Raw genomic sequence first — 15,420 nt, 5'->3', positions numbered from 1 at the left:
TTCATTAGACCCCAACCCTTTAGTGGTCGTAGCTGACAGCAGTAAGGCACCCAACAATACCACAACAATTGAGCCAAGGGAGCTACAGAGCGAGTTTTGGCCAACTAACGCTACTCTTAGGCTACATATGCCTGTAGTTGCAAGCAGCAAGGTAACTAATTACTCCCTGGTGGCTAGGCCAAGAGGACCACAGGGAGAACCTATGTTATTTAACACAATTATTCAGCCACACACGTCAGGTAGCTGTACTGATCTTAAAAAGCTGAAGGTTTTATCTTGGAATGTTGCGGGCCTCAGGAAGAAACTAGAAAATCCTGACTGGGGGACCTTTGTGGACCAACATGATATCTGCATGTTCCAGGAAACCTGGGATAGGGAGCATCCATTTCAGTTGGGATTTGTGGCTTTTAGGATAGCCGCTACCACCAGGGATAAGGACAGGCCACCGGGTGGTCTCTGTATATGGGTTGGGTCCCATCTGGGCTGTTCAGCTAAACCACTGGAGCTCTTTACAATTGATGTCCAGTGTATTCTGCTGACATTTAGTTCTGTGGTCAGAATTGCTCTGGTCAATGTTTACTCTAGGCCTACAAGCAATAGCCGTGAATCACCAACCAATGATCAACTGGCTGCTTCCATTTCCAATATCCCTAATGGTTATTGGCTAATTATTGGAGGCAACTTTAGCTGCCAGTTTGAGCCCCTGAACGGTCACATTGGAGGAACCCCTAGTGAAGAAGACCTATATTGGTCAATCCCAGAGGCCAACATTGCACCAACTAGGGCTTGGACACTGTTGGTGCTCCAGATCAAATCCCTCACCTTAAATCATTTGCTGAGGGACTGTAATGGTCGAAATAAATCAGATACTCCGGGGAAATACACCTTTAACAGAATGGGGCACTCTTCTATTATAGATTATATCCTGATAGATGTCAGGATATGGCACCGGGTGGTGGATTTCGAGGTTTTGACACAATAGCGATCACAATGCTCTAGTTTTGGAGTTGGAACTACCATCTGATGAGGAAGCCTCTGGTTTAAATATTCATTCAGAAGATAGAATAATCCTAACAAATAATAGACGAAGAGTCCGGTGGACAACTATACAGCAAACCCGTGATAAGATGGCTTCTCTATATAACGCAGTGATCCCGTGCCTAGTAGCAGCGGAAGATTCAATTTCTAGCAATGGTTTGTTCACTTCACTTACACGAGTTGCTGAGAACCATGAGATGCTAGTTCTCCACCCTGGCTGATATTTTTTCACCAGTAACAAGTCCAAGAGGATGTAAAAAGCCCAAGCATCCCTGGTTTGAGCACAGCTGTCGAATGGCCAAGCTGGCACTGCTTGAGGCAATTAAAACCAAAGACAGACTCCTGATTAGGGAAAAGAGAGCGATATACAAAGCTAAAACCATTGAATCAAAAAAGCTATGAGAGCTGGACAAGTGGGATACCTTGAAACAGGCACTATCCACTCTTGATACGAAGGCTTTCAGATCTATAGTCAACACAGGTAGTAGTGAAGGGACGCCGGCCATAGAACCAAACATCACAGCTGATGTTTGGAAGCAGCATTTCAAGGCCATGTATTACATGTCGGAGGATGAGGGCATTAGCAAAGCCTAAGACCTATCTGTACCACAGGTTATCTGCTCTGAAGCCCCTCAGTTTACCCTCGTAGAGGTAACCAATGCTATTAGCAAAATTGCCCCCTCTAAAGCCCCAGGACTCAATAAGATCCCAGGCAATCGCTTTCGTACAGAGCCTGTTATTTGGGGCCCATATCTGTGGACTTTGTTTAATGCTTTATTGCAGGGAATGGCAATCCTAGCAATATGTGGGCTGGCGCAAACTTCCTGCGGGTTGACAAGAAGGGTTCACCACTCCACCCCTCCAACTTTAGGCCCATAAGTTTAATAGATGTCAGCCAGAAAATCTTTGCCCGGGTACTGTTGGATCATCTCCAGACCTGGATGGTTGAACATAAATTATTGAGCCCATTCCAAGCTGATTTTAGGAAACATACGTCCCCCATAGACCAAATATTCAGGCTTCAACTCCTGTACTGGAAAACGGTGCTCATAGAGGGTGGCAGCCTCTATCTGATCTTCGTGGATTTAAAATCTGCATTTGATCTGGTTCCCAAAGGCAAACTGTAGGCTGTTTTAAGTGACCTGGGGGTGCCGTCCTATCTTTGTGATATGCTTAGGTGCTTGCATGGAGGCAATTATACCCAAATCAGGTTCGGCAAACATGATGAACTGACCACTCCCATAGCTATAGATAGAGGGGTAAGGCAGGGATCTGTGCTAGCACCCACCCTTTTTTGTCTATTTGTAAATGCATTGGTAGATTCATTTGGCAACAAACCCTCCCTCTGGACGCCGGACTGGTGGCCGCCAGAACTGGACGCACTGCCCACACCTTCAACCAAGGTAAAGAGCCTGGGGATCATGATAGACAGTGAACTGAAATTCAAAGAGCAAGTCAATAAAATTACATCTGCATCCTTCTGTTTCATAAGGATGATAAATAAAAAATAACTGCCTCCTGAACTTCTAAAAACAGTGACCTTGGCAATGGTGCTAACACGGATTGACTACTGCAACAGTCTCTATCTCACTCTTGCATGAGGTCTTCTGAACAGGCTTCAGATCTTGCAACATGCGGCAGCTCATCTAATTTTTTAAATTCCAAAAAATGAATCAGCAAGAGAAGCCATCAGAAAACTACATTGGTTGCCAGTCAGACAATGATGTAAGTTCAAAGCCATCTTCCTGGCTTTTAAATCTTTGCACGGACTGGGGCCTGACCAGTTTAAGAGCAAACTCAAATGCTACATGCCAGCAAGAGCACTACGTTAGGGTTCTGCCAAGAACATGATGGTTTCCCCATTTAAAAAGGCAACATGGGGAGGTAGGAGTTTTTACCGGACAACGGCAACGCTCTTGAATAAATTGCCATATACTCTAAAAACAGCTCCTTCATTACTTAGTTTCAGAAAAGGCTTAAAAACCTGGCTTTTTACACAAGATGGATAAATCTTCTTAGCTCTCCGTCTACCCCAGCAGCTTCTTCTGCTACACCTGTCCAGAGGTCTGCAGCACCAAGACGCCCTCGGGCAATAGTTGAGCTTTATAAATCTTATTTACATTACATTACTTTGAATGCGGGGAAGGATATCGATGCACCCAAGATAGCAAACCACAAAGTACCTGCCATGATGTTTGCCGATGACACTCTCCTGCTTTCAAAGTCACCAATGGGTATACAGAGAGTCCTTGATAATTTCAAGACCTTCTGTGATAGCAGGGGTCTAAAGATTAACTGCCAAAAGGCCAAGTATATGGTCTTTAATCCAAAAAGTTCAACCCGCCCCAGCCCAAGTTTACAAGGCATCCCATTGGAGAGGGTCTCTGTATTTGAGTACTTGGGGTCATCTTAACGGAAAAAAAGGATTGGGAGAGGGGAAATGACCATTTCTGGCGTATGTCAGGAACTGATTTGTGGAGATGGGCTGAGCTAGTCTATAGCATAACCCCGAGGTAGCTTGTACTTCTACTTCTAGAAAAGAACTGATTTGGGGCTTTAGGGAAGGTAACCTTGCCCGTTTACAGGGGAACCCAGCAACAGGTTCACTGACAGTTGCGTTTCTGAACATAAAATATGAGTACATCCTAGAACCTGCCCTGGAAGAAATACAACCTGCGTTAGCGAGGAAATTGTATATTCAGTTCAGACATGGGGTCTTGCCGCTGCGTGCTTTTTCCAACAAATGGGCAAGTGCACTTGCTCAAGGCTGTCCAGCCTGTAATAATGTAGAGGAGTCAGAGCTGCATGTTTTTTTTCTTTGTCCTGGCTATAGTCATCCCAGACGGCGCTGGTTAATACAGATATGCAGAAATCTGGGGACCAAACTCTGTGCAGTGGCCTTCAGGCTGTTGAAATGTAATACTCTCCCTCCAATTATATTTGCGGTGTCACGGTTTCTATTCTCTATGTGGTGTGTGCGCAAGACGCTATTGAAAGCCAGTGTACAGGATTAAGCTGCTAAGATCCTTTATTTACTTTTTTAATGAGGCCCCTACCATCTATCTTTTTTAATGAAATTTCAAATGTGATTTTAAAGAGTTTTATTGCTATTCTATTATTCCGAGATGTTCCAGCCTCAAACGTATTGTCCCAATTGTATATTTTCCTACTGTGACCCCATGTACATGGTTGCACTTTGTGTATTTAGTGGGGCTTGGGTTGTCAGTCTGCATTAGGAATCCAGGTTTCTGGGGCTTGAGCCTGGGCCCTGGTGGATGCTTGTCTGTATTATTTTTAACTGTTTTATGCATTTGCACTTTTATGGTCTATAGACCGCAATAAAGTATTTGAACTGGTAAACTGATATTCAAAGTATTATTGCCATTTTTCTCGCTCACTCCTCCTAAAATGCTGTCTGCTGTGTGCATAACATTTGCTGCATAGTGGGCGTTGTATTTCATAGACAATGCACCAACACAGAAATGTTGGGTAGAAATGTAGTCCATCAGCAAACCCCATTTGAAATCCCCCATCTTATGTCTTTGTTATGTTATATGATGAATGGACATGCAGATGAGTGCAAGGCAAGTGAGCCTTGACCTGCATGTCTTTTTATATTGCTTTTTTTAATTAGTGGAAAATGCATCTCATTAATACAGATAAAATGAAAAAGAGGATGAATATTCAAGAATTTGTTGTATTATAATATGGCACACAGGATAAAAGCAAACAGTGCTAGGCGTGTCGCGGAGCTTCTCCAGGCTTATGGGCCTGATGATAACAGCCAGGAAATCAATCAGTAGAGGCAAAGAGTCCAAATCTGCATCTCAGTGAAAATGCAGCTTCTTTGTGTGCTGCTCCGGAGAATGAGATGTAACCCTAAGACCCACATCTCAAACCACGACCTCCACTTGTATTCTTTGGACCTCCAAGTTACTTTTGTCTTATTGATAAGAAGGTCCACTGCAAATAAATGATGCTACTCAACATCTGACCCGAGGTGATTCACCCCAGTTTTCAATGTGCCCTGTCCCACTTCAAGCACTGGGAGAAATCTATCTGTGTTGCTTGGCATGGGTATTGCAGATACAACTCTTGGGATTGGCGGCCATCTTGGGGCCTCTCCGGGTCAAGATTCCAAGTCTAAGTGGCTCCCTTTCTTCCTCTTCTGGACCGACACTATACAGAGGGAAAATATGAGATCACTGAAAACGAGGTTAATATATGCCTTGGCTTAAGCTGTTTGGTTGTATCTGTTTTATTTGTAAATGGAGAAAATGACAAGCGATTGCTCACATATGACAAAGAGCAGCTGCTAATCTTACCTGACTGTGAGTCATCTCCTGCGGCTCAATGAAGTAGGTGTAAGTGTTGTCGTCAAACATGCCACTGATCAGAGAAGAAAAGTAAATGCGAGTTAAAAGCGGTTCTAGATTTCACCAAAGAATTTCATTTCACATTTTTAGGTCACATACAGAAAAACAATCAACTATTTACAAAACAATATCACTCGCAGAAAAACATCTGTCTGCCCTGGATCATGTGATGTTTCCATTTTTCATCCCCAGTCTGTAGTCAGTGCTACCAACTTCGTGCAGCTGCGTTTACACAGAGCCCTCCTACAGGAGCACGTGGCGAGCGTCGTGGTAGGTGTCTGGCTTGTGAAATAGGAGGATCTGAAAGAAACTATGCAGTGAACTGAATACTTCAAAATATTTGCCTTATTGTGTTTTTCCTAGGTAAGACAATTTCAGGGTTCAATAATAAAATGTATTTCCCACTATTGTTTGAAGTTTTATTGTCCTACTGGTTGTCTTCTTGTGAGGCTACAGAAAAGGCTTTGGTAGAGTAGGAAGTGGGACCTTCCAAGAACTCAGCAGAGCTACAGGAAGGAAGGTCTGCAGGACGGAAGAAGGAAGGTCTTCAGGACGGAAGGTCTTCAGGCCGGAAGAAGGAAGGTCTGCTGGACGGAAGAAGGAAGGTCTGCAGGACGGAAGAAGGAAGGTCTGCAGTACAGAAGAAGAAGGAGGGTCTGCAGGACGGAAGAAGGAACGTCTGCAGGACGGAAGAAGGAAGGTCTACAGGACAGAAGAAGGAAGGTCTGCAGGACGGAGGAAGGAAGGTCTATAGGACGGAGGAAGGAAGGTCTGCAGGACAGAAGAAGGAAGGTCTGCAGGACGGAGGAAGGAAGGTCTATAGGACGGAGGAAGGAAGGTCTATAGGACGGAATAAGGAAGGTCTGCAGGACGGAAGAAGGAAAGTCGGCAGGACGGAAGAAGGAAGGTCTACAGGACGGAAGAAGGAAGGTCTGCAGGACGAAGGAAGGAGGGTCTTCAGGACGGAATAAGGAAGGTCTTCAGGACGGAAGAAGGAAGGTCTGCAGGACGGAAGAAGGAAGGTCTTCAGGACGGAGGAAGGAAGGTCTATAGGACGGAGCAAGGAAGGTCTGCAGGACGGAAGAAGGAACGTCTGCAGGACGGAAGAAGGAAGGTCTACAGGACAGAAGAAGGAAGGTCTGCAGGACGGAGGAAGGAAGGTCTATAGGACGGAGGAAGGAAGGTCTGCAGGACGGAAGAAGGAAGGTCTGCAGTACAGAAGAAGGAAGGTCTGCAGGACGGAGGAAGGAAGGTCTATAGGACGGAGGAAGGAAGGTCTGCAGGAGGGAAAAAGGAAGGTCTGCAGGACGGAAGAAGAAAGGTCTACAGGACGGAAGAAGGAAGGTCTTCAGGACGAAAGAAGGAAGGTCTTCAGGATGGAAAAAGGAAGGTCTGCAGGACGGAAGAAGGAAAGTCTACAGGACGGAAGAAGGAAAGTCTAAAGGACGGAAGAAGGAAGGTCTGCAGGACGGAAGAAGGAAGGTCTACAGGTCGGAAGAAGGAAGGTCTGCACGACGGAAGAAAGAAGGTCTGCAGGACGTAAGAAGGAAGGTCTGCAGGACGGAAAAAGGAAGGTCTGCAGGACGGAAAAAGGAAGGTCTGCAGGACGGAAGAAAGAAGGTCTGCAGGACGGAAGAAGGAAATTCTACAGGACGGAAAAATGAAGGTCTTCAGGACGGAAGAAGGAAGGTCTACAGGACGGAAGAAGGAAGGTATACAAGACGGAAGAAGGAAGGTATACAAGACGGAAGAAGGAGGTCCGTGCAAAAAATCAGACGAAGAGTTGGGGCTGAGATCTTTGTCTTTTACTGACATGATACACGCGAAGGTTCACTGGGCAAGTGCGCTCTGTGATCTGTAAAGCAGTGCAAACTTTCTCTAAGGAATTGTAATAGTAGTTGCTGCTAGCAAAAAAAGCTACTGCTGTGTAGGGAGCCACAGGCTGAACAGAGCACCATAGTTTGTGTTGCTCTGTACAAATAAACATTTTTGTCACTACGTACTGTACCTATCAGAAGCTTTGCACATCTTGGTGCAAGTGAGCAATACTCTGGAAGGAGTGACTGTAAACCACCTGCCCTGAGGTGGTGAGTTCCCTATAGATGGCGCCCTTCTTTGATTCTGTCATTCATTCATTCACTCCTAATCCACTCAAATGTAAAATAACTTTAAAACCATATTACAAAAACATGCCACTAACAAAATTTCAACATAATTCAGATGAACCAGTTACTCAAATCTGAAAAATATATAGTAAACATTCTTTGAGATTAAAAAGTAGACAACGCAGTTTATCAATCCAGCATTAAAAAGGATTTTAAAAACCAAAACTTTTTAAGGAATCAGTGAGGGAACATAAATGATGGTGAAGGCTCTGAGCTCCAAACCCCAGCATATTTAGAAACCTTAGAAGCCAGGGACATTTGTGTCATCAGCGCATCCGCCAGAGCAACAGATGCAAAGAAGACACAGATAAAGGCAGGACGGTGCCATGTTAGTTTGGCCTGTTCAGCAATCCTAAAGTCGGAGTGTGTTTAATAAAAAACGAACAATATCCCTGACTGACAGGTAGCTTTAACCCACTCGGTCATGGCCTTTCTTTGTTTACTTTGCTCGTGTCCACACGGTCTGCATTATAAATGCAACAATATCTCAGCAGGATATAATGTAATTACTTAAATCTGTATGTACACGACATTACAGTTTAGCGAACAAAAGAGAGGAGACTTCAAATAGTTCAATCCATGCGCCCGTAGGCGTCATATATTATACGAAGATCAGTAAATATACAGAACAGTTGTAACAGCACTGTAGGGTATAAATAGCCAGGCAACCCTAGTGATATGTGTACAAAGTGCTCGTGACAGTGAAGTAACGGCGCAAGTGACAACGTGAAAGGTACCACAGCAGAAGGCGCAAAAGAATATACAATATGTACAGATTAAAAGGTTCAAACATCAACTTATTCAATGGTACAGTTCGTGATTTCCGTTATGTTAATGAACCAGGGGTCAGAGTACGCCTAAGGAGTTCGAGCTGGTGGGCAGTGGTCGACGGCGTTTCGATCCTCTCAGATTAGGAGAAAACGAGGACGTGCGGTTTGTTCATCACTCGAGGTTTGCTGGAACCGGCCCAGTAGATGAGCCGGACACTGACCGTGACTAGTACAGTCGTGTACTAGTCGCGGTCAGTGTCCGGCACTGACTGCGACTAGTACACGACTGTGGCTTGTCCGATACTTTGGATTTATTCCTGACTCCTGAATTTACTTGATGCCCTTGGCTCATCTACTGGGCCGGTTCCAGCAAACCTCGAGTGACGAACAAACCGCACGTCCTCGTTTTCTCCCCGAATTCACAGCAAACCTCGAGTGACGAACAAACCGCACGACCTCGTTTTCTCCCCGAATTCCTTTCAACAGCGACTGCGCGATGGATTCCTTCCAATAATTGCTCTCCATTCCACCGCCTGCCTCTTCATCGGCGTTGCTTCATCTCCTACGCCAGCGCTTTATTCAATGCGCTTCAGAGCACTCCATAAATAGGCAACCCAGGTCCTGAAGATGATCCTAATCTGAGAGGATCGAAATGCCGTCGACCACTGCCCACCAGCTCGAACTCCTTAGGCGTACTCTGACCCCTGGTTCATTAACATAACGGAAATCACGAACTGTACCATTGAATAAGTTGATGTTTGAACCTTTTAATCTGTACATATTGTATATTCTTTTGCGCCTTCTGCTGTGGTACCTTTCACGTTGTCACTTGCGCCGTTACATCACTGTCACGAGCACTTTGTACACATATCACTAGGGTTGCCTGGCTATTTATACCCTACAGTGCTGTTACAACTGTTCTGTATATTTACTGATCTTCGTATAATATATGACGCCTACGGGCGCATGGATTGAACTATTTGAAGTCTCCTCTCTTTTGTTCGCTAAACTGTAATGTCGTGTACATACAGATTTAAGTAATTACATTATATCCTGCTGAGATATTGTTGCATTTATACTGTACTCACCCAGATCTCAGTTTGGTTTATGGGTAAAACTCCTGTGGTTTTTCCACACAGTCTGCATGGCAGACTCGGCCAGGGAACATCAGGGGCAGTCACTACACCAGAGGCGTAGCCTGGGGTTGGGGAGCCCTAGTGGAAGCAAGGAAAGTATGCCCCGCCCCAGACGGTATTAAAATACTGCTATAAATGAGGTGCAGCGCAGGCGAGGTGATGCATCGGTTCCTTACCGAAGAGGAGGTGCTACGTCGGTTTCTTACTACGTATGGAGGTGATGCGTCGTTTTTTTACTGTGTTCCCCAATGATGCGACAAACTTGGCGCCTCGATGCAATGCGACGATCAGGGATGATGCATGAACTCTTGCAGCTGCACAGCAGGCCTTGCATCGAAATCGGTGAGCTGATCTCGGACTTCAGAGATCGGTACACTCGATGCGGTGTGCAGCGATTTCTCGAGCCGCGGCAAGCGCTGCGATGATTCCTTTGGCGATGCGTTGGAAACAGGTGCAGATGCGTCTCGATTCTTCAAAGCTGTATTGCTTTCCCGGCTCCCAGCGGAAAACAGTCTCTAGAGGTCCAAAACAACAGCAGGCACCTCTTTGCAGGTCAGAACTCCCAGCAAGGCAGTTCAGGGGAGCTGGTGGTGAAGTCTTTGTGTGCCTGAGACTTCAGAACAGGAGGCAAGCTCAGTTTCAAGCCCTTGGAGATCTTATTTCAATCAGAGGACACAGCAAGCAGCTAAGTCCTTTTCTCCTTTTCTTGGCAGCAAGTAACCACTGCAGGCCAACCCCAGACAGCAAACAGCACAAGGGCAGTATTTCTCCTCAGCTTCTCCTTGGCAAAGGTTCCTCTTGATTCCCAAAAATGATCTAAAGTTCTGGGGTCTGGGCCTCGAAATTTATATCACAAAATCCTTTGTTTGTTCTCTGGTGGCAGTGAAGACCAGTGCTCAGTCCAAACCGGTTCTGTCCTCTCTGGTGCAGCTTCCTGGCAGGAGGTGGAAACAACATTGTCCTTGCAGACCAGGCCTATTCAAATGAAAGGAAACCTCATTCCCCTACTCTAAATGCAATCCAGGTCTATTCAGCCCAGCCCTGACTCATCAGGCTCTCTGGAGCCCCTGCTCCTCCCCAGCCCCTGTCATTGAAAAGCCAGACATGCAATACACAAACCTAGCAGAGGCACACTGGATGGCTAAGCAAGAAAATACCTACTTTATAAAAGTGGTATTTTCAAACACAGAATGTAAAAATCACCCTCACTAAAAGATGCAATTTAACATTCTGAGTTCAGGCATACTAACCTTTATTTTCCTAACTTGTTCCCAGGGGTAGTTATGTTTATAAGCTGTTATAAGCAAACTCCCCATTCTATCCTGTGGAAACAGGTAGTCTTGCAATAGTGAAAAACAAAATTGGCAGTAATTCACTATCAGGACATGCCACACACACCAAGGCATGTCCTAACTTTCCCATATACTACACCCTGCCCAGAGGGGTACCTTGAGCCTACCTTAAGGGTGATTAACATGTAAGAAAACGGAAGGTTAGGGCCTGGCAAGTGGGTGCACATGCCAGGTCGACATGGCAGTACAGGACTGCACACAGGCTCTGCAATTGCAGGCCAGAGTTCCATTTACAGGTTGCTTGTGTTGGTGGCATATATCAGTGATGCAGCCCACCAGCAGCATTTGATTTACAGGCCCTGGACACAGGGCACTGTACTAGGGACTGACTAGTAAATCAAATCAGCCAATCATGTAAACACCAATCTATAACAATATTTACAAAGAGAGCACTTGCACTTTGGCACTGAACAGCAGTGGCAAAGTGCCCTAAGCATCTAGACCAGCAAAACGGAGTCCAACACACAGCAAAAACACAGGAGGCTAAGGCAAAAAATGCAGGGCAAACCCAGGCCAATGGGGACAGGTCTAACAAATGGAAAAAGAGCTGATCCTGATGACAAACTACTCCTACATTTGCAACATAAGGAGACTAATTCCCTATTGTTTCTCATTCATCAAGTAATATATAAATCATTAGAACGTAAGTATCCGGCTGAAGGTCTGATGGGGCCCTCACACTCCAGGAAGAGGACATTTGTTCTCTATTTGGAGTCTGTATTGTGTCATGATGCATACAGTATTCAATACTTCTCTAGCATCTTTTCTACAAATACATGGTAGTGGTCTGTCTTATAATCTATGGCCTAGGACTCAGAGCCCGGATTGAGCTTAAAAAAGTAACGAGGATCTCTGAAAGACATTTTGTTACATCAACTACTGCTGAGGGAGTGAGCTCAAAACATTCATGAATCCAAGTGTCAAGGCTTAATAGCTGGATTGAGCCTGATACATGTATAAATGTATAGGTCCTTAAATCGGTACTAGAGATGCCTTTTCAGGCATGGCCCATGCAGGTAAGAGTGGTGGAGGGGTCGACATATGACGACAAGGAAAGCTTAAATTAAAAAAAAACACTTACCTTGCGCTAACTGCATCACTGACTTGGAGGTGTGGTAAGTGCAAGGTAAGTGATTTTCATTTTTTTAAATGTAAGGTTCCCACGTTGTCTGTCGACTCCCTCTCAACCCGCCCTACCGCTCCTACCTGCACAGGTTGCACCTGTCCCTCTGGAGTCAAATGCTAAATCTTCAAAATTCCTGAGCAGTGCTGCAGTTCCTAAAGGCCCTATTGAGTGAAATGCAAAAGCATTTATATTCTGTAATGAACTTGCAGTTCCACAAATCGCTACTAAGTCACATGCAAAAGTATTGAAACCCTTACATGAAGCTGCAGTTCCACTAGTTTTACTAGCTGTCCTTATTGATTCAGATACAAAATCATTGCAATTCTTACATGAAGCTGCAGTCCACTAGTGGTTACTAAGTGTCCCTCATAAATCAAATGCAAAACATTGAATTTCTTGAACAAATCTGCAGTTCCACTAGTTGTTACTAGGTGTCCCTCACAAGTTGAATGCAAAAGCAGTGAAATTCTTACACAGACTGCAGTTCCACTAGTTGCTACTAGGTGTACCTCACAAACCAAATGCAAAAGCATTAAAATTGCTACTTGAAGCTGCCATTCTACTGTTGGTTACTATGTGTCCGTCAAGTCAAATGCAAATTCATTGAAGTTCTCTCATCAAGGTGTAGTTCCACAAGTCGTTACTACGTGTCCCTCTCAAGTCAAATGCAAAGCACTGAAGTTTTTACATTGAGCTTGCTAGATGTCACTAAGTGTTCCTCAAAAGTCTAATACAAAATATTTGAAATTCCTTCATGAAGCTGCAGTTCCGCAAGTCGTTACTAGATGTCCCTTTTGAGTAAGATGCAAATACATTGAAATTCTTACATGAAGCTGCAGTTCCAATAGTCATTGCTAGGTGTTCTTCAAACCAAATGCAAATGCATTGATTATTTGTGTGTAGTTGCAGTTCCACAAGTCGTTGCTAGGTGTCCCTCACATGTCAAATGCAAAAGCATTGAAATTCTTTAATGAAGCTGCAGTTCCACAAGTGGTTAGTAGGTGTCACATTCTAGTCAAGTGAAAGAGCTTTGAAATTCTGACATGATGCGGCAGATCCACTAGTTGTTACTAGGTGTCAATCACAATTCAACTGCAAAAACATTTAAATATTTTCAGGAAGCTGCAGTTCTACTTGTTGGTAGAGGTCCAGCTCAAGTCAGAAGCAACTGCTTTGAATTACCAAGCTGCACCAAGCTGATGGGCAAGGCTTTAGTATATAACTTTGCATACACAGATTTGCTATTTTAATCATTGGTGCTTTTTTTTTACATAGGATTCATTATTTTCCAAAGCTGGTTCATATTAATGAGTCAAAATTACAAATTTCAAAACATTTCTTGATTATTTTTTTTAAGTTTGTCATCACACTTTATTAGTTATAGAAACCTTTATTCACTGATAAGTACAAGTACATTTAGATAGCCTATTTTCTGCTGCTTTTGTTTTGGTGGGTGTAGGCTTTGACTGAGGAGTGTTTTCTGCATACTGATAGTCCTGGTATAACACTTCAAAAGGGGTGATGTCTTAACTGGAGGGCTCTCTTCAGAGGTTGGAATGTCAATCACAAACTTGTTGGGGGGGTAGCTTCAATCTAAAAATCTGCATATACACTCTAGATATTCTAATGACTAATGCTCATTTTCAGGATAAATAAATGTACTAAAGCTGGCTATAGTGAGGTATGAACATTGTAATTGACAATTTACAATAAATGTCTTGAGAGTTGTGAAAATAATCAATGTTACTCTACTATACATAGGGACTATTAGTCATTGGAAATGCAAGTAGCTAAAAAATTCTATGTGGCCTGACCAGTTGATCTGCACCTTCTGCTGGGGTGGGAGGGAGTGTAATTTGAGTGAATTGTCAACGAACCAATGGCGAAAGAATGTTGATGGGGTGCTCCTATATGTGTATGCATTGTTGTATATTTTGTGGAAAACATGAGGCTGGCAAGACAGATCAAGTTGTCTTTAGGTCAGACCTAAATAGGGGGTTAGCTGGCTGGGAGTCAAAGTGCAGCAATGGGGAAAGGATGGTGTTGATAAAGACAGCTAAGAGTCGAAGCGTCAGACAAACAGGGTCAAAGTCGGAGTAAAGGGGCAGAATTTAGGGAGTAGGCTGGAAGGACAATGGGTAAGAAATGTTGGCCGTAAGTAGTTTTCTCTGGAAAATAAAATCATTGTAAGAGCAAAGAGTGTATGAGTCCCGATGTTTTAGAATAAATGGAATATTTCTGACTGCGGGACAAGTAATACTCATCTTTAAGGGATTACAAGCTCTCACAAAAGAGATCAGGCCGTACACATTCACCAATGGATTGATAGCCACCTTTATCCAGCACTGTGTGAACCTCACATATTCACAATTTATGAGTAGCAACCAAGTGTATGCTTGACATTTATTTGAATACTTACTGGAGTCCATTGCAAGTTGACAGGGCCACTTTTGAGCGTTTCATTCCCCTTACTGTCCCGTGATAGTAACAGTGCTCACCACCCTAAAACAGTAAGCAAAGAAGGCATGTGGTTAATTCAAGATTGTCCTTCCATTCTGGTGATGGACCAGTAAGGCATCATATTGTGGATGTTCTGGCTGTGGCCATTAAGTTAGATATTTTTTCAGAATGTACCAAAAGTGCTCTGCTAACATTTCATAGCAATGTGATTTGTGCTGCCAGTCATTTCCTTTAGCATGTACCCATCACATAAAACAACAATTTTTTCCCCTCATCGCACAGTGGTTTGGAGAGAGCATACCTATTGATATAAATAGAAAGGCTTTGTGTAGGGCTACATATCACAAAATCTCAGCATGAAGCAGGATCCAGTCATTTTGAAAATTCAAATGCTTTGAAAAGCAGCTGAAAAGCTGGGTTGAGAACATTCTCCATGTTGCTTCTCTTTCAATACTGCAGGAGACATAAGTTAGCACCAGAACGGACCGACAGTTCATGCACATGAAAACATAAACAGCAGACATAAGAATACTAATTCTAAACTTCATTAGTATCCCAGGGCATCTCATTTCTGTCACATGGGACTTACTAGTCAGATAAGTTTATTATAGATTCGGCCAATTCCGCCCACCCCTAATGTTAATGCAACCCATTACTGCTCCTCTCACAATGTGCTATCAAGAATTTATGACACAACAAGAAGATTGAATAGAGCAATGGGAAGAAAGTAGCTCAAATGGTCATGCACAAATATCACACGTGCCAACTTTAATAAATCACTGTAGACAGGGCAAGCAGTCACATCTATTGTTAATCAAATTTTACAACACAGCCATAATGTGTTTGATTCCTACATTACCCCTGCCATAATTTACAAAAGGCAATCTAGAATACAAACTAGTTGTCCATGATGTCAAGAGCTAGCAGCTGATCATATCCATATGATGTGAGAAACCAGGACCTGTTTGCAGTGCCCTCCTATTTTGTGCTTCCCTCA

General features: G+C 43.8%; 1 protein-coding gene across 2 annotated transcripts in view; it reads right to left on the bottom strand.

Moving 5' to 3' along the window:
* The window catches only part of ADAM23 (ADAM metallopeptidase domain 23), a 731,894-nt gene that overhangs the window by 410,086 nt on the left and 306,388 nt on the right, over positions 1-15,420 (bottom strand). For both annotated transcript variants that reach the window (XM_085648912.1, XM_085648913.1), the window contains exons 5-6: positions 14,383-14,465; positions 5,364-5,427 (exon numbers count right to left, since the gene is read on the bottom strand). In XM_085648912.1, the coding sequence (XP_085505038.1) occupies positions 5,364-5,427; positions 14,383-14,465 (147 nt within the window). The remainder of the gene's footprint in view (positions 1-5,363; positions 5,428-14,382; positions 14,466-15,420) is intronic.

This window comes from Triturus cristatus, chromosome 3_2 (assembly GCF_964204655.1).
Source record: "Triturus cristatus chromosome 3_2, aTriCri1.1, whole genome shotgun sequence".
In the NCBI taxonomy this organism is placed as follows: domain Eukaryota; kingdom Metazoa; phylum Chordata; class Amphibia; order Caudata; family Salamandridae; genus Triturus; species Triturus cristatus.
This window is presented reverse-complemented; position numbering and strand designations above follow the sequence as displayed.